Source organism: Cyprinus carpio, chromosome A3, assembly GCF_018340385.1.
Source record: "Cyprinus carpio isolate SPL01 chromosome A3, ASM1834038v1, whole genome shotgun sequence".
In the NCBI taxonomy this organism is placed as follows: Eukaryota; Metazoa; Chordata; class Actinopteri; order Cypriniformes; family Cyprinidae; genus Cyprinus; species Cyprinus carpio.
In genome coordinates this window covers 27329261-27349980 of record NC_056574.1, presented here as the reverse complement: position 1 = coordinate 27349980, position 20720 = coordinate 27329261, and the positions used below count along the sequence as shown (strand labels likewise).

Below are 20720 nucleotides of genomic sequence, written 5' to 3'. Positions count from 1 at the left end.
GGGAATTGGTTTTCTAAAGCATCATGTGGAGGTTCTTCCTAACATCCTAAATCGAGTCTCTTAAATGTGACATAGTCTCTATTTGAAATAATAGTTAATGTAAAATCCCTTTTTATATCAACATATCTGCAAAACACAATTTAAAATTTATCAAATGTTGCCCATTTTTAGGCTTATGGGTGAAGAGCTCAAGGTTTGTGAGGTGAATGCATAGAGTGGTCTGATGTGAATTAACAGTGACATTTCTATGATACTTTAAGTTTTGGTGGGGGGGGGGGTGCATCATCTATTCCCACAATGGGATGGACGTAACACATACAGTATTTGTCTTTTTACACTGCAAAAAAGAAGAGAAAAACTAATTTCTTAATTCTTAAGCAGTTTTTTGTCTTGTTTTCCAAGTAAAGTAAGTAAAATAAAGTAAAATAAAATTATTTGAGAAACAAATTTGTGTAAAATAGCAATAATCATTTTGAGAGAATATATAATTAAATTTTTCTTTCAATTTTGTTGTTGGGATAATGGGGTAAAAGAACTTAATTCAACATAAATTCTCTGAAAATGTCTTAGTTTTGTTTCTCAAGCAAGAATGTTTAGATATTTTAACTGAATAACATAAAAAAAGGTTTTTGTTTTGTTTTGTTTTTTGCAGCGTAGGCATTTCTCAGAAACAGAATAATAGATCAAATGATAATTCACCTGAATGTATTTTACCTGGATAATGACATACTGTTTTCATACCTCATCAACATTTTCTTATAACTAAAGATTAAAAAGACCAAAAAAAGGCAAAAAAAAACTATCACATATAATTAACACAGAACACACAGGCAAAATAGATACATAAACACATGAAATCAAACTTGTTGAACACTGTTCAAAGACACCTGAAAAAGTCCACAGGCACTTTCTGGTGATGGACACTCTTTGAGTGTTCAAATTCAATTGGTTTTAAGTGCTACAACAGTAAACTGTCTCTATAAAATACTGCTCTCAAAGAATACATCTATTTAAAAAAAAAAAAAAAAAACATCTGTTTATAAAAAAATTAAGAATTACTGAAGTAGAAATGAAGAAAGATGGAGAGACAAGGATGGAGTTTTTTAGCATGTGAATATATTGCAAACAAGTTTTGTTTTCATCTGATACACTTTCTGGCTGTTTTTTTTAATGGCAACTTTGGCACATTCAAGGGAACTGATTCAAGAGTCCATCTACCAGTTAACATCAATTGTTTTAGATGCTTACTGATGCATGGACGCCTTTTAGATGCCAAGCACAAGTCGTCTGAGTTATATGTGAAACACATGTTAAATGGCTCTCTCTCATACTTACTGTATATTCTCAGAACACATTACAACAACCAGTCAGTTTAGCATACTATGAAAATATAGCCATATTTTCGATATATTCACATCACCACCCCCTGAGAAGCATCAGTCACTCAGACTTCTATTGTATTGTCATCACAAATCTCTCTATTCGATGTCTGCCAACTATTCTGCTCTGTGTTAAGAATCAAAGCATGGGATAAACACGACCCAATATGTTCTCAGTGCATTCCCGCAGACAGACTGAGAGATCTTATCTTGATCTCATCAGGTTCTCTCAAGTAGGCTAATATCAGAACAAACATCAGTGAAGTGCCCCACGAGTGAACGTTCAACCCATGATGTGCATTAAACACTAGCATGCAAGCAACTCTAGAAGCCAATGATATGCTTTGCTGCCTGATTTAATGGAAAGCACAGCACCAGGGGAGATGCATGCAACTAAAGCTGTATAAAAGCTGATGGAGCTGACAACCTGCCTGCCAAAAAAGCAGAAGGCAGAGAGTCTAATAGTTTAAACCAGTCATTAACTTGCACTGAGTACAGAAATATTACCCTGCTGGAAAATCCAGCTTAAACTGGTAGGGTTTTTTTTTATTTTTTATTTTTAAACATACCAGCTTAAGGTGGTCAAATTGTCTTATGAACTAAGGTGGCAGGTCAACCAGCTTAAATCAGCTGAATTGTTCCAAAATACAGCTAACTGCTTAAGATGGATTTTTGGAGGCGTAAATACATGGTCTTGTTGTATCAAAATGTGATTTCCTGTAGATTAATCATTGATGTATACTCTTAAAAATAAAGGTTCTTCATTGGCATCTATGGTTCTATTAAGAACCTGTAACATCCATGGAACCATTCCATTCCACAAAAGACCCTTTATAGTGGAAAAAGGTTCTTTAGGTCATTAAAATGTTCTTAACACTAGGAGAAAAAAAAAGCTGATGGTTAAAAGGTTCTTTGAGGAACCTGAAATAGTTCTTCTATTGCATCGCTTTGAAGACACCTTTTTATTTTTAAGAGTGTAGGAATAGTAGTGGAGCTGAGAGCAAAAAAGTTGAATGGTGAGTCCCAGAATGGAGAGGCAGAGCTCCAGGGAAGGGAAGCTGAGCAGAGCAGAGGCCCAGGAGAGTGAACTGACTGTGGGGAAGAGAAATGGAAGGCTTCAGGGGTAATTTGTACCTGCCTGACAGGAATGTCTAACTAATGACTCTCATGTTTATTCCAGAGCCTGACAGTGAGCGCATTAGAAATGCAACGAAAGACAGTCAGCAACCAGCTCCCACCTTTTTGCCCATTTTCGATGATCTGGGAGTGACGCGCTGGCAAGATGGCGACGGCCGGCTCCGTCCACTTTGAGATTCAAAAACGATTTTCAGAAAACTACGGGTGATGTCATGGACACTTCGTCCATGTTTTTATACAGTCTATGGTGTGGATGAGATATGGAATATCTGTGTTAGGTCCCTAACATCTATTTACAAGTGCAATATCCATTGGATGGATAAAAAACAGGAAGCCAAGGACTATTTTTAGCCATTCTATTTATTTTGTTGAGCGTTAAATTGTTTGTTTGGTTTACTTTAACGCTTAAATAATAATGTTAAAGTACTTTTTATTGCCCCTTAGTCCAGGTCAGTGACGCATCCTAAGACTTTTTCGTACTGACCATGACAGCTTCCAGCACATTACTGCTGAGATGGTCGAGTAATTCATACCACATTATAGCATCTGAATCTGCATCAGCATTCATGGAATGAATCATGTAGCCAAGTTGGAGAGTAAGAAAGAAAGAACAAATGTGGTGACAAAAGATGATGAAAACCTAGACAGATGAGTCATCAAGAGCTACAGTAAGAGTCAATGATTGTAGAGTCTAAGAAAGGGGAGGAAAAGAGAAATAAGGGGATTTTAAAAGAGGGACTTGAAAATATGCTGGGGAAATCCTAGTATTGGCCGCACGTAAGATGATTGCATATGAATTGTCAATGAACAAACTTTTAAAATAGAACATTAAAATTGGTTTGTTAGTTTAAGGCATGTGAGACTTAAGTCAGTGTAGTTACGAGTTATTCATATAATAATATGTAGTTAAAATTACATATTTGTAGTTTTAAGTCTTCAAATTAAAGTAACTTTATATTAGCAAAATATTACAATATTTGTTTTGTAAATAGTTTAACAAATTATTAAGGGGGTCGATAAAGTTTCCTTAAAAGTACTACAAGAATCATTACTGGAATCATTATTAAACATGTGCTGCTAAGTTGAATCCCCACCAAATCCCTATCAGACCTGAAAAATGGTATGAATTAATTAATGGCAGGACATAAACATGGTGGTTACTAGGAGTGCATGATGGCATGAAAATAGTTCTGTAGCTCTTTCCGTTCTGGTTTCTGTTTGCATTGTGACTCAGATTTCTGAAGAGGGAAGGCAAGAAGATCTAGGCAATGAAACCTAAACTGCAGTAACTTGAGGAAGCCAGGGAATATGACACGCCATGCATGTGTTTTATAGAGAAAAAGTTGCGAAGGAGAGAAAAAGGAAGGCGAGCTAAGTATAGATCTGAGTCATTACATTATTAAATGTCAGCAAATGTCAAAGTCGTGAGTTGTTGCCAATAAACGCTGACCTGAGATCAGCTGCTTTAAAATTAGACGGCGACTGGTAGTTACGCATAAAACCCAACAAAGTTTTAACACATGCCTGGAAATGGCTGAATGAAAATGCGTACAATTCTGATTAAATAAAGGGCCTTGATGTTATAGACAAAATCTATTAATACTTCAAAGATAAGGCAAAAACGATGGCGCCAGATCAAGGAACCATGGTGTGGCTGCTAAATTGCGCGATATCCATGAAGTCTGTGATAGTGTCTCCTTACATCCTCTTGTGAAGCACAGGACATTCAGAGTTTGTGTCACAAGGGCACATTAATACATCTGAGAAACCCATTATATGTTAAACATTCATCAGAGTTTGTGGTGGGTTTCAGTATACGTTATGGTGAACTTTCTTCAGGGTAATAGGCTTATGTTTATTTAGAAGTGGCTATTTTAAGCCAAGGTCTTATCGCTGATGTGGATCCACTGGTGCTGTTGAACCAGCTCATCAATCAATTGTCCATGCTGGGTTCTAAAGGATCCAAGTTCTTGTCTCTGTGTCCCTTGCTGGATGGCCATCATGGCTTTACTCCTCCATTCTCCTCTTTCCTTGCATCCTTGTTTCCTTCACTCCAACCTCTCATCCTTTACTGTTGATAACATAGCATTCTTTTCCTCACTGGTTAGGCCTGAGGTGGAGGGGAGTCAGGCTGAGCCCCTCCATCCATTCTCACCACTAGAGGAATAAAGAGAAAGAAAATATAAGTGGTTCATGATTAAATTCTTCAAGCAGTAAAGTTAAGGACTTAGCTATTATACTAATTTATTGTTTACGATTTTATTATTTACTAATTTAAATAATTTTCTTCTCTGGCTTTGACAATTAATTTTAGCGAGCTGGTTCATTCAAAGGATTCATTTTAAACACTTGTTCCTGAAACTGCATTGTTATTTAAATAGTGCTGATTTGTCCCAAATTATACTTGACTGCATAAAATTTCTCTATACGGGATTAATATTGCACACCAAAAATTTTTTGTAATTACACATAAAAGTTTGAGGTTGGTTATTTATTCATTCATTCATTCATTTTAATGTTTCAGAAAGAAGTCTCTTATGCTAAACAAGACTGAATTTAAATATATATATATATACACACACACACACAGTAAAACAGTAATATTGTTAAATATTATAACAATTTAAAACAACTCTTTTCTGTTTTAATAGATTTTAAAATGTATTTTTATTCCTATGATGGCAAAGCTGAATGTTCAGCATCATTACTACAGTTTTCAGTGTCACATGATCTTTCAAAAATCATACTAATATGCTGATTTGCTGCTGATTTATTTTCATCAATGTTGAAAAGAGTTGTGCTGCTTAATATTTTTGTGCAAACTGTGATACATTTTTCCAGATTCTTTAATAAATAAAAAGTTTAAAAGAACAGAATTTATTTGAAACAGATTTTTATTTTATTTTTTGTAAGTGTAAAAAGTAGGGGTTGCACCGACCAATCGACTTCAATGCTCTGCCATGACTTGTTAAGTTTGACGTCGACTAGTCGCCGGCCCTATAGAGGGTGCAACAAGATAAGAAATCTTTGAAGGACTTCCACATTTACGCTCCATTTCCAAACAGTTAAAATGATAAATAAATGCATACTCCGAAAGCTCCACAAGACGTGTGTGATTATATTACTGGATGCTCAAATTGAACGGGAGTATGCACACTTTAAACAGCTTATTGTGCAAATGTTAACATGTGTTAACGTGGACTTGATTCGACAAAGCTAAATGGTCGTAAAAAAAACAATAGTCACACTTTTATTAGTTGTTCATGGTCAAAAATAACCGCCACTGCAATGAATGGGAAATACGCAAAAATACAGAGAATTTTTTGTGTGTACAATCTATCAATGAAGAGGTGACACTCTAAAATATCAAGAGTGCAAAACAGATATTAAGGGTATAAAACAGACACACACAACACACTATTATACACACACAAATGAACTGGTGTGGCTGTAACAATATGGCAAAATTGAGTCAGAAGACTCAAATAAGACGTTGAAATAAGATTTATTAACCTCTGATAAAGCATTCATGTTCATTTTTGTTACTTTTTTTGTTGTTGAACTTTTTATGTTATGTGTAATAAAAAAAAAAATCTAAACCTTTACAAAAGGTTGTCTTAATCAGAATTCTTTGTCTAAAGAATGTCTAAATATAAATTAAAAACCACAAATTAACAAAAAAAAAAAAAAGTATTTGTCTAAAAACAACTAGAGAATTTAAAAGCCTTTTATATAGAGCTATATAGGAATCTAGTGGCTAAACCATGGAATTGCATAAGTTTTTTTGTTGTTGTTTTTTTTTTTTTACTCCCACCAAATGGCACTAATCTACCTTCAAAAATTTGATTATAAAAACATTTTCTCTATTTTAACATGAAATACTGCCATAATTTAAATGTAATAAAAAACAATATGTTACCTGTGCTGGCAAAATGAGTCGGAAAGAGCAAATTTTCAACATTAAAATACCTTCAAAATGATATATAACTTGTTGGAATCGGGACAAAAAATGACTGAGCTACAGCCATTTGAAGGCAACAGAGTCAGCAATTCTGAGAAAAATCAAGTTAAAGTTTTCTGAAGGTTCCAAAGCAAAATCACAGAGCAACCTTGCATATTTTCCTCCAAATTCTTTTCTTAATAATAATTACTATATTATTAATTACAATATAGCTGTTTTTATTTTATCATTGTTATTAAAGATAAGATACAAAGATGCAAATAAACTGTAGTTGAATCAAGAGTAGCGAATGATTCTGTCTTTTCTTTTAATGTTTGATTAACATCGAGACAGATCAATATTAATTTCACAATAATATACTTTATAGGGAGATTGCGCGCTCTCGAGATGCGCGTCTTTTGCACGCACTTTGCAAATGTAAGTCAGCTTGATCATTTTGTTTTCATCAGAATGGGTTTGAAAATCATATTTTACTGGTTTAGACTCATGTCATACAGAATTCACTATAAATATTTATAAAGATGGAATGCAGCGCTTTTCAACGATATATCCTACAACTTGTAAGAAGCAACAACAGTTGTCCAGAAGTGAGCAGAGAAAACGTACAAATAAAGACAATTTTAAATGTTTAATTACTATTTGAAGCATTGGGATCACTAAAAGAGGGCTTAATGAACTAATTTTTGTGAAAACCTCAAATTTTGCCAGCACGGGTCACATATTAGAACAAAAAAACAAAAAACTATTATTTTCAAGGGGAAAATTTGATCACAATTATTGCATAAATATTAAATAGTACCGTAAAATTATCTCACAATAAGAAATAAAAAAAATAAAAAAATATTCAATAAAAATATACATTGATTTCACTAAAAGAAAAAAAACTTTTGACCGAGAACACCACAAGTGTGTCTCCCAAATGAACAATACCCTAAGGTTAAAGAGAAATATTATGCACTGCCTTATTTTTCTGTCAAAATGAAATACTTGAAGAAAAGTTTTTCTCACTAAATGGCATGCAGGTTCCATTTTTAGCCGGTTTGAGGCGAGCAGCGAGCAATCCCCCTGGAGATCTGAGCATCCCGTTCCCCTCTTCCTGCCCTAACCATTTAACAGCAATCACTACTACATTCAGCCTGAGACACAAATGCCTCATTTTCCCACTAACCCTTCAATCTGTTGTCAATTGTGGGATGCCATGGAAACAGTTCCGGAATGCTGCAAGTAGGCTTTTAGTTCTGAGGTACCGTTTTGTGTCTGGAGCAATTCAGAGCTGTGCCATTTGTGTAATACCCCCGAAAAAACATCTTTTTCCCATAGCGGTCTATGACATCATAGCAGTCTAAGGAGAAAACTGTAGCCACACCCACCCATTTTAGAAACAAAAGTCTACTTTGTAATTAGACAAAAAAAAAAACAATTTTTAGATACAATTTGTTTGTAGAGGTAGTGCCAAGACCAATCAATAGAAAATCTAGTACTCAATCCATATGAAGTAAACTGTGCATATGTAAAATATACACAAGCAGTATATATATAAAAATTAGTTACTGTAGCTACCGCTCAATAAAAACAAATTTACAATTTTAAGGGATAACCCAAAAGCATATGTCTATCAAACTGGAGAATGCTTATCATGTTCTATTAACACTTTCTGTCAAACCTGGAAATGCTACTGTCTTTTGTCCCATGAGGGGCGTCCTACATTTTAAGTGTCCTCAGCTGGGGATGCAGTATTTTGAAATCACATTCTCTCGGCCTACCGAGGGTAGTTCTGTCCAAACGTTAAGCTCAAGAGCAACTCTGAGAGCACTGAGAAAGTGTGAGAAAATGTGCGTAGGCAAATATTAAACATAATATTTCAACGTAGCAGCTTCTGTCATAGTTAATAGTTCAACAATATTATGCACACTATATGCAAAGGCACATATACAGAAGGAAATGGACTGTCTGTGATTTTGACTCACTTAAAAAAAAAAAACCTCACGCAAAGAAAATTCTTAAACTACTGCAAATTTGAATAGTTAGTGAAGTGAGGGACATGTACCTTTAAAAGGATAGTTCACTCATGAAAATGAAAATTGACATGGTTTACTCACCTTTGTGTTATTCCAAATCTGTGTGACTGACTTTCTTCTGTGAAACAAATTAAAGATATTTAGATTTTTTTTAATGTCTCTCTGAAATATCTTTAGTATTTCACAGAAGAAAGTAAGTCACACAGGTTTGGAATAACGTGCACTAATAAAAGGGAAAAGGCATTTGAATGGATGAGAATGAATCTGAAAGGTATATACAGAAAGGAAGAAAAGCACAGAGTGATATCAGAAAGATAGCTTAATGCCTGAAATTTGCTATGGTTCATGCCGTCCAGTCTTCGAACAGCTCAAATGATGCACAGCCCGATGGGAATTGTCCCGACTCTCCTGATTAGCCCCTCAGACCTTGGCAGTTGGCATGACTGATCTTCATGCCAAGATCTGAGCAAAGTGTGGATCCATGCAATCACAAGTGCCCGAACCGAAGAAGACTGAATTTCTTTAAAAAATTAAATACCCTTTGACCTTCATCCATCTCCTCTGATATCCAGTCATCCATTCGTTCATTCCCTAGAGTCTAGTGAAAGCTTGGGAGAGTAAGAGCTGCTAGAGAGTGACAGAGAGGAACAGAAAAATAAAGCACTGGTATACTAGCATTAACTGCTGACTGATTGTTAGTAACTCCTCCTGAACTACTAACACAGCACGTCTACAATAGTTAATCAAGTTATTTGTCACTCCTAACTGACAGCAACAGACAACAGAGACCAGTGATTCTATCTTGGAGTAAAATGAAGAGATATGTACAGACAGGAACTGCTGATTCTGCAGCACATTCACTGACCTCTTGGGTGCTTTAACAAGATTGCCCTATTAGATAAAAAAAAAAAAAAACATACATCTGCACGCATTTCTGAACACACTATGTGGGTCGTCTGAATATTTTAAAGAGCAGGTCATATGGGTTTTCGAAAAATATATATTTTTTTGCAGTTTGTAACGTTGCTATCCTTTAATGTAAACAGTCTGCAAAGTTGTTAATCAAAAAAGTGCATGATATTGTCTCAAAAGAAAGAGTCGACTCTGAACCGCCTTAACGAGTCGTCATATTTTTAGTGTGTTTACATCATGTTGAGAAGACACTGTGTTTCCAGCCTCACTGGGCATTCTAACACAGTTCCCACACCTGCACCTCAAATAAGTAAATACTAATAACGAATGCAATAAAACTGCTGTCACATCACGTAAAGTACCACATACAAAGTTTAAACTTACAACAGACTTGGCCAGCTGACCAATCAGAGCAGAGTAGGCTTATGGAAGGGAGGGGTTTACAGACCTTACACTCAGAACTGCTTCGAATGAATCGTTTCGAAATCATTGAAATATTATTCAAATCATAAATGTATATTCTGAGAAAATTACAATGTTTTCTGACCTTAGATGCATTTAAACCTGTTGTAGGGAACTCCAAGACAATATTAGGACACTTTAAAATATCATATGACCTGCTCTTTAATGATTCCATACAAGCAGTGGCAAACATTTGTAGCTAATGATTATTAGCAGCTTGTTGATAGATTAAAAAACGCAGGCACTGACACGCCCGTAGGTCTAAAGTCATCCTGCGATTTGTCATAAAACAGCTCCAAATGAGCCAGTCTTACTGTCAGACTGTCTGGCCAGTGCATATTTCTCTAGCCTTAAACAGACTTCCCATGTTCACTGACCACCTGAAGTGTTTTGCACACAAAACCACAAGGTGCTAACAAAAAATCTGCAATTTCAATCTGATTCTATTTAATTTTCAGCAGGTTTGACTATTTTAGGTAAACCTGTCCCTAAACAACATGTAAAAAAAAAACCTAAAATGGGATGTATTTACTTGTCATTCAGACAGACCCTTTGAGTTTAAGTAGGCGGTTCTTGGCCAAAATAAGATGCAATGGGGACTTGATGCAATTTGATAAAGGTCTGGCTATGCAAGATGAAACTGACATTGATGTTTCATTAGCTAAAGTGGCAGTGGCTTTTTAAACCTTCTAAAAGCTTTTAAATTTGCTCATTTTAAACCCCATAGTTAATTTTATTCAAAAAGTGCACTGATACATCAATTAAGAAAGACTTCTAAATGATCAAATAAAGAATAAATGTTTATGATGTACTGTATTAGGAGACAGGTGGTGTAATGGAAGACCCAAGCACAAAACATTGATCACTATGTGGGCACTGAGGACTGAAGCTATAGACAGAGAGACCCTTGGCACTAATTTGTTTACAACTGGCGCCTGTGTGTTTAGAGTAGCCACATTTGAGAAATAAAGGAAAGATTGCCAGAAAGACCTGATGGAACAATCACACCTGTTCTGGCTGACATTGTTGGTGTGTGTGTGTGTGTGTGTGTGTGTGTGTGTGTGTGTGTGTGTGTGTGTGTGTGTGTGTGTGTGTGTGTGTGTGTGTTTAGACTGACAGCATCTGCCACTGTGACTGTGGGACCCTAGTGGAGAGCAAGCAAGTGTTGATGAGAAGATAGACTGCATAGAAATGAACTAAAAGGCACATGGATGAGACTCAGAAAACTCATCAAGAATGTTCAGATCATATTTCATTCCAAAAACTAAAGAAAAAAAAGAAATGTTATTTTACACATTAAAGGGATAGTTTATCCAAAAATGAAAATCATTTTATTCACCCTTGTTTCATTCTAAACAGTTTTGGTCACCACTGACTTCCACTGGGACATTCCTTAAAATACAAACACTTTCTTCCACAGAAGAAAGAAAGAATTTAGAGTATATAACTGTGAGTGAATGATGACAGAAAAGCACCTCATTTTAATTACTTTCCCCATTCCATTAAAAGTATAAAAAAAAAAAAAAAAATCTTAAAAGTAAAAAACTGAGTTTTAATTATGCTGATTTAAGTATATATATATATATATATATATATATTATTGAGTAATAAAAAAAATTAATACAAAATATCTAAGTAAAATGGGCAGATGCAACAAGATAATGGGAAATTTGGGAGGAAATATACTTAAATGTAATGTCACAATGTAAACAATCCTTATAATTATTTCAATGCAAATGTGACCTGGACATGTTTTGGTGTATCCTGAGCCTCTGATATTGTTGTCTGCTTCACATTTCTGACACTGTTGTTTTTGTTTTCCTGTTTCTTTGCAAAGGTTGCATCTCCTCCCCCGAAACCCATCACTATTCACCACCCAGCTCCCATGATGCACTGTTGTACCCTCTCAAGAACGTGACAAGTCTCATCTCCAAAACCTAAGACTAACTGTTTCTCCCTTCTCTAAATCAGGACTTAACTCAAGCGTCTGACCATGTCTTTCATAAAAGCCTGTAGCCCTTTCTTTCTTTGTTTTTCTTTCTTTCTTTCTTTTTTTCTTTCGAAGTGGACTGATGTATGACAGTGAGGTTAACACAATGCCCTTGGCTCATAGAACTGTTTTCAATAAATGCAAATGAAAATGCTGCTATTTATTTATTCATTAAGAAGGTGCTTTTATCAGTAGTGATTCACTCAGGCCCGTACTTTCTCTCTCTCACATACACAGTTGTGCGGAACATAAGATATTGGACATTTTAATATTTAATAAACTGTTCTATGAACTAACCTCTCTTTGTAAAAAGACTATGCTGATGGTATTATTATGATCTTTCATTTCTCTGTTCTGTGATATTTCCAGGCCTTATAGTAACAAAGACAAAACAGTGATTATTTCTCCCTCAGAAGCACCATTTGATAATTTAGTTTTGTCTGTTTAGTTGAATACAACTTACACCGTTTAGACATTTTATGCTCTTGCATTGCTGAAGTTTCCGTCTCTCTCTCTCTCTCTCTCTCTCTCTCTCTCTCTCTCTAAACAAGGCAAGACGGATATAGTGCTTTGGAAATCTCTTTTGCAACAATTGTTATTATCTGCAGTTCATTTTGGATCCGTTAGTGGTGGGAAAGTTACACTGGACTTTAAAATTCGTTTTTTTTTGTGCTGAATTAATTTCATCCAGTGATATGCATATATTTAATATACTTCCAACTGAGACCATTTGTCCTCGGGGAAGATGTTTGACATCCATCTCTGCACTTTGCAGAAGGCTGAATCAACATGCCCACTTTATTGTTGAGCTGTAATACCTCCCTGTTTCGTCCTCATGGCATCAGTCCTATGTGAGAGAACTAGTGAACTGTAATCACCACCATCTCATGGTCTTTTAAATATTATTGAACAGCACACAAGCGATTTAGAGATTTCCCTGAATTACAGCTTTGGTTTATTTTCAGGGTTTGTACGTGTATATCTATGCAGTTCTCAACTTGTGTGTTCCTTTTAAGATAAACGCTGTCTGTTGTGTGTCATCCACACCCAGCCTTACATGGAAATGCCAAGTGTATAAGATAGTGTAAAGTAAAAGAAAGATATAAGAGAGAATGGGGAGATGGGACAGGGAGAGAGAGATACTAAAGATACACACAAGAGAAGTGAGAGGTATGGGAGTATATTTGTAAAATACACAGTACAAAGCGACACTGACTTAACCAAAAGCTTGCATCAGGGGGCAATGTGTTTGAAACTAATTTTTTATTATTTAGACTGGTGATCTTACCGATCTGCTCTGTTGCATGCATCTGTGTGTGGGCCTGCGCCTGTGTCTGTGCTTGCTGCTCCTGCAGACTCTGGCTGTCCACTGAGATGCCACTGTCACTGTGCAGCTTCTCTCCCTCTGGAGATGGTGTCTGATTGGCTGTGGCTGCGCGATTATTAGCTGCCTGTTTATTCTGCTTGCAGCTGTTCCACCTGGAAGGCACAGATGCACATGTACAGTACAAATGAATGTAATGAGTGAGAGTAAAGCATTAGCAGCTTTCAATTTCAGCAACAAACATTTTCACATAGTGGTGTTTTTTTATTTGAATATGTAAATAATAAAATAAATATATAAATAAATATGCCTAAATATGTTTGAAATGTTCAAAATAATTAGATTAATTTTGATAATTTAAGTTAAATTAAATTTAAAGTTAGTAATTAAATAACACGACATACAGTAATGTAATAATTTAAAGTGCATAGGTTAGTGGGTAATTGTAATTAGCTTAAACAGTCATCTAAAAATGACTTAGTTTAAAAGGATAGTTCACCCAAAAATGAAAATTAGCCCATGATTTGCTCACCTTCAGGCCATCGTAGGTGTATATGACTTTCTCCTTTAGACAAATCCAATGGGAGTTACATTAAAAAATGTCCTGGCCCTTCCAAGCTTTATTATGGCAGTGGGTCTTTCTGTTCAGCAGGCCAAAAGAAGTCCAATAAAGTGCATCCATCCATAATAAAAAGTGCCTCACACGGCTCCGGGGGGTAAATAAAGGCCACCTGTAGTGAATCTATGCATTTTTCTAAGAAATATATCCATATTTAAAATGTTTTAACTACTTTTCTGTAGCTTGCTCTAACTGTCGTACGCGGAAGCCATTGCAGGCGGATGACGTAGGACATATGTATAGCGCATGCGCCGGTAAGAAGTAAGGAACGTGGAAGCAGGGAAGAGAGAACAAAACAAAACACTGGTCATGAATTAGAAGTACTAAACGAGGATTTGTAAAAAAAAAAAAAACAGAGGAATGTATAGGATTTCAATATAAGCCAAGAGGAGGCTGGTTTTCTTTTGCTAAAGTAAGGAAACTTTGCTTCCTTTGCTCCTATTAAAAAATGTTGGTTTTCACGAGACTAGGATATTCTCACCAGCGCAGTGAGAATATCCTTTGTCATTTGCCCGGAACGGTTTCCTTGTACGACAGTTAGCTCAAGCTACAGAAAAGTGGTTATAGCATTTTAAATATGAATATGTTTCTTACAAGCACGTATCAATTTGCTATGTGTGAGCCACTTTTTATTATGGATGAATGCACTTTATTAGACTTCTTTTGGACTGTTGAACAGAAACGTCTCGTTTACGTATGTAACCCTCGTTCCCTGAAGGAGACGTCATGTTGATGACCAACGAATTGGAAATCTCGCCAGAGAAACCAATCTACTTTGAGTGTAAACTAAACAAGCCAATGCACATTGGCATGCGATGATTGCATCCAGCACTCCTAGTAGAGTGAGCTCGCAACCTGAGTGGGCAGGGCACGCCTTGTAACTGATAAGCAGTCCGATGGCATCCACTATCCAGTGGGCCATCCTCTGCTTGGAGATGGCATTCCCATTCTGCCAGCCTCCATAACAGACAAAGAGCTGCTCTGAAGCTTTGTGTCTGGCCTATGTACAATCTTAAAGTGCGAACGGGACAGAGCAAAGCTAGGGCTGGGTCTGCCTCCTCCGGGGGCAGCGCTTGCAAGCTCACTACCTGATCCCTGAAGGGAGTGCTAGGAACCTTGTGCACATAGCCAGGCCTCAGACTCTCAGGTCTCAGAGTTACCTAAGAGTCAGCCAGCTCAAACTCTAGTCACCATTCGTCAACTGAAAATACACACAGGTCCCCTACCCTCTTGATGAAGGCCAATGCAACCAGGAGCAGAGTGTTCATTGAGAGAAACTTTAGCTTGACTGACTGCAGAGGCTCAAATGGGCCCTGCTGGAGTGCTCTGAGCACCAGAGTCAGGTCCCAAGAGTGTATAGAGGGAGTTAAAGGAGGGTTCAAACTTCTCGCCCCCTAAGGAACTTGATGACTAGGTCATGTTTCCTTAACGTCTCCCTCTCCACTGGGTCGTGATGGGTGGAAATAGCAGCAACATAGACTTTAAGGATGGAGGGAGACAGCCTTCACTTCAACCCTTGCTGCAGAAAGGAAAGCACAACTCTGATTGGGCATCTCCAGGGGTCCTCTCGGTGAGAAGAACACCACACGATGAACAGGTTCCACTTCAAGGTGTAAGCGTGTCTCATAGATGGCGCTCACGCCGAAGTGATGGTGTCCACTACCTATTGGGGTAGGTCACCTAGAACCTCTGTGTCCCATCCAGGGACCAGACATGGAGTTTCCAGAGGTCTGGACATGGGTGCTTCAGGGTGCCCTGTCTCTGAAAACGTAGATTCTTCCTTTGCAGGGAGGGGCTGTCATGTGGAGCATCAGTTCTGAGAACCAGGTCTGGTTGGGCCAGTGGAGTGCAACGAGCAAGATCTGCTCCTCGTCCTCCCTGACTTTGCACAGTTTCTGTGCGAGAAGGCTGACTGGGGGAAACGCATACTTGCACAGGCCCTGCGGCCAGCTGTGTGCCAGTGCGTCCATGCCGAGTGTTCCCTCAGTCAGGGAGTATAACAGCTGGCAGTGAGAGGTTTCTATAAAGTCAAACAGCTCTACCTGAGCGACTCTGAAACGTCTCCAAATCAGCTGTACTCTCTGAGGATGGAGTCTTCAGTCTCCCGGGAGCGCAGCTCGTGACAGCTCGTCGGCCACACAGTTGAGCAGACCCACAATGTGAACAGCATGAAGCGACCTCAGATGCTTGAGTGGTGCAGGCGGGTGAGTTGCGACATACGATGGGAGCGCAGACCACCTTGTCGGGTGATGTACGCAACAGCCACAGTGTTGTCTGTACGGACCAGTACGTGGTTGTCTCGTAAGCGCCCTTTGAGACGGTTCAAGGCAAGGTGCACTGCTAACAACTCTAGGCAATTGATATGCCACTGCAATTGGGGGCCCGTCCATACCCCCGAGACTACTTGCCCTTTTGTATGTGGCACCTCAGTTGTGTACCACAGCATGCCTGGAGACCTGTTTAAGGGGCACTCCTGCCCAAAGAAACGTGAGGTCTGACCACGGGGTGAAGGTTTGGCAGCAGGCTGGTGTGACTTGGACCCGTTGAGTGCCATGCTGCCATGCCCACCTCGGGACTTGGCCATGGAGCCAGTGCTGAAGTGGTCTCATATGAAGCAGCCCCAGCAACGTGACTGCCATAAGAGGCTCTGAAATTGTTTCAGTGGGACCGCCATCCTGCCCTTGAACAAATTCAAGTAGCTCAACACAGACTGAGGACGTTCCTCTGTGAAGCATGTTGTCTGTTAGACGGAATCCAACTCCATACAGAGAAAAGAGATCCTCTGCATCGGGGACAGTGTGCTCTTTTCCCAGTTGATTCAAAGACCCAACAGGATGAGGTGCCTGAGCACCAGGTCCATGTGCTTGCACAACTGATCCCGAGACTGTGCTAGCAGTGTTGGGGTAGTTACTCAAAAAATGTAATTAGTTACTAGTTACTAGTTACTTCTGTAAATTGTAATGAGCTTACTTTACTAGTTACTGCATTGGAAAAGTAACTTCACTACTTATTACTTTACTTTTTTAGGGCCCTATGAAATCCGTTTAAATTTTTCTGAATTCCATTTTTTTCTGTTTTATTTTTTCTCAACTCCTTTTAATGGTTCAGTTTAACTGTATTAATCAAAAAGCATGTCTAATTAATTTAAATCATAACATTTATACATTTTCACAACAATTTATTAAAAGTTGAACAAAAATTACATGTTAAGGGCCCTATGAAATGTTTTATTTTTTCTTCACCATATGTTTTATTGTTACCAAATTCTGTGTTTTAGCGTGTCTAATTATTTAAATGCATAAAAAACAACTTAATTTATTCAAGTTTTTCTTAAAATAGCCTTATTTTAATGCATGTAAATATGTCAATGACTTGCTGAAGTGCACGAAAACCAGCTATGTATGTATTAGACCCGGAAATAATTTCTCTCTCTCTCTATCTACTATATAAAAAGTAGGCCTACATTATATATTATTATGTAAAGTATAAATAATTTAATATAATATAATATAATATAATATAATATAATATAATATAATATAGGGCCCTATTTTAACAATCTAAATCCAAAGTGTAAAGCGCACAGCGCAGGTGCACTCAGGGCGTGACCAAATCCACTTTTGCTATTTTAACGACGGAAAAACGGTTGGCGCGGACGGGCGCATGGTCTAAACGGATTGTCCCTATTTTCTTAATGAGTAATGGGTGTTTTTTGGAGGTAAGGTGCAATAAACCAATCAGAGTCTCATCTTCCATTCCCTTTAAGAGCCAGTTGCGCTCATGCCATGACAGATTTGCTATGTACACGGCGGAATTTGGCAAGCGCAAAGACAGAACGCTTCTCCGAGATGAAACGGAGCTGCTCGTGTGAGAGCAAATAGTTAGCCTAATTCTGATACATGCGATGACTATCCATTATGACATGTAGGCATTTTTATATTTAATTAGCCTACAAAAAATTCTTATGCATTGCAATCCTTTAATTTTTAATATTTGGCATGTCTGTGCGCTGCTGTGCGTCCCTGTGTTTAATAAGCAGCGTGTACACGCATTGTAGACCTGCCTATACTAACACGCTCTTTAAATAACAAAGAAAAAACATTGCGCCAGACTTTAGACCAGGTTTGAGTTGGTCTATGGCGCAGTCTATTTTCAGCTCCTTAAAATAGCAATGCACCAACGCCTGAACACACCTGTTTTTTTATACCAGCATGCCCATGGGCACACAAATGGGCACAAATGCATTTGCTAATTAAACAACGTGGCGCTGGACGGGAAAATGCGAACAGCCCCGGACTGAAACTAGCAAATACACTTGCGCTGCACCTTGCATCGCATTGCGCCGGGTGTATGATAGGGCTCATAATATTGTATTGTATTATAGTTATTATATCCAAGTTGTCTGTCTAAAACGCAGCGTTAGGTTAACGTCAGTAAACTATCATGTACTACAATTAAGAGCCATTCTATAAGGTGACATTTCAGCACTTGACAAACGGATAGCGTCTCCTAAGTAGCATTTAAAGCACAGCTACATGCGATTGCTTTACGTGCATTGTTGGGAAACGCACGTAAAACAATAACGAACGATCATAAAATTACTCGTAGAAAACGTTCTGCGCTAAGATCAATCGTTATCGGGAAACACGGCCCAGAACTTTACACACAGGCAAACACGGCTTGTGTAACGCAAGAAAGCGCGTTCCTATAGTCTAGTAAAGTAGTGTAGTTACTAATATTATTAGTGTAATGCGTTACTTTACTTCGTTATCCAAAAAAGTAATATAGTTACTGTAATCCATTACTTTGTAACTCGTTACCCCCAACACTGTGTGCTAGTATGAGCCAGTTGTTGAAATAATTGAGAATGCAACTTGAGAGCAATACCTTGTTCTCTCAGGGGAACAAGAGCCCCCTCTGCAACTTTCGTGAAGACACGAGGTGACTGGGACAACCCAAAGGGCAGGACCTTGTATTGATATGCTCATTCTACGAACGCGAACCACTGAAAGGGTCTGTGGTGCGGAAGGATCGAGACATGAAAGTATGCGTCCTTCAGGTCAATCGCTGCAATCAAACTTTGAAAGATGCATTTCTGTGTCAACATCTTGAACAGTAGCCTGTGAAGGGCCGGTTCAAGACACGCAGGTCCAAGATGGTCGTAACCTGCTGCCTTTCTTGGGTACAATGAAGTATAAGCTGTAAAATCCCATCTTCATATTGGCTGGAGGGACCGGCTCCATCATGTCCTTTGCCACACACTAGAAATGAACATCGGCTGCCTTCACTGATGGGAAGTGAATACCCCTGAATTTGGGCAGACTCCATACAAACTGAATTGAATAGCCGAGTCTGATGGTCCGAAGGAGCCAGCGAGACAGGCTAGGCAGTGCTAGCCAGACTCCCAGATACCTTGTAAGTGGGACCAGTGGAACCACCGACGTACCTGCAGTGGGGCAGCGAGGTGGAACACAGGGACCCGACTCGGGTGGCTCATGGGTGGGCCGAAGCAGAGTCTAAGTGTGCAGTGCAACACTTACCTGGTTCCATGGTTGGGCAAAGGGTGTGTGAGTAGGGAAGCTTGGCAGGAGCAGAACAATGATAATGCTCAGCTCTGAAGCGAAAAGCTGAGTATGCGTTGCACCTGCTGCCTATTTATACTCGTGCTGTAATCAAGACAGCTGGATGCAGTCATCGCATGCCAGTGTTTATTGGCTTGTTTAGTTTACACTCAAAGTAGATTGGTCTCTCTGGCGAGATTCCCAATTTGACGGTCATCGACATGACTTCAGAAGTGACCGACTGAAAAGGAACTTTTTAATATAACTCCGATTGGATTCATCTGAAAGAAGAAAGTCATATACACCTAGAATGCCTCGAGGGAGTAAATCATGGGCTAATTTTCATTTTGGGTGAACTATCCCTTTAAACTTTGTGATATGCTAAAAATCCTTTTCCTGATTTGGTGTTTCCGGTAAAAAAAAGATTTTGTATTTCTTTTAGGATCACTGATCTGAGATTATACACCTCCATTTTTAATGAAAAAAAATATATATTATTTGTGGATGATTGAGTCAACAGTCACTGAAAAAAAAAATGAATCCAAGATTTGGTGATAATATGGCAAAATTAGATATTTTTAAAGCTATTTTTTGTAGGTTGGTTATTTTAGACAGGGAACACCAGGAGTGTAACAAGGTTGAGGGAAATCCCCCCAAAAGTATGAAAACTATCTAATTTCGGTTGTCATACCCTGTGTGAGCAAATTCACTAAATTGCAGCACAATGTGATAACATTAACTAGTATTTTCAGGAAAAAGAATATCCTCTCCAGGTCAAAATGACTGGAACACAACATGAGGGTTAATCTAATAAATCCTAATTAATACAAGGCCTGAATTATTTATCACCTATCACTGTTCTCAGTCATTGCAATCTGTTATTATGTCTTTATTTTAAGATTTTTCCTCTCTTTTGCTCACCTCTTAAAGATGATGTAAGCCAGGAGGCCGACTACAACCGCTGCAAGGATGGGGCAGTAGATGGGAATCAGGTTCTCATTTAGTCCTCTGCCAATGAAGTGAGGGGAGCTAGGTTTGGGTGTGGTGGCATCCCCTCCGGGGTTGGGGCTCCACAAACCATTTGGATCAGTGACAGATGTACTGGAATCACTAGCGAAAGTGGGATAGGTAGGACTCAACGGATCTATAATAGAGAGAAAGACAGTCACACATATATTAGCTGTGAATGACTGGACATAGACGCAAACTTAGGGTGAAAACTTCTGCAGTCTGCTGTTGTATCTTAAAAAGAATTCACACTATTTATGTAATTTAAAATGTAAATTGGATATTGAACTGAACCTAATGAGACCATTAGTAGAAGCTGTGAAATTGACCAACGGCTGTCTGGATGGTG

The 20720-nt window shown here is 38.2% G+C and overlaps 1 protein-coding gene across 2 annotated transcripts in view; it reads right to left on the bottom strand.

The window, feature by feature from the left end:
- Positions 1-254: 254 nt before the first annotated feature.
- LOC109051326 (tumor necrosis factor receptor superfamily member 16-like) overlaps positions 255-20720 on the bottom strand; it is a 41705-nt gene continuing 21239 nt past the window's right edge. For both annotated transcript variants that reach the window (XM_019068881.2, XM_042727570.1), the window contains exons 4-6: positions 20285-20507; positions 13148-13338; positions 255-4673 (exon numbers count right to left, since the gene is read on the bottom strand). In XM_019068881.2, the coding sequence (XP_018924426.1) occupies positions 4621-4673; positions 13148-13338; positions 20285-20507 (467 nt within the window). In that variant the 3' untranslated portion in view covers positions 255-4620. The remainder of the gene's footprint in view (positions 4674-13147; positions 13339-20284; positions 20508-20720) is intronic.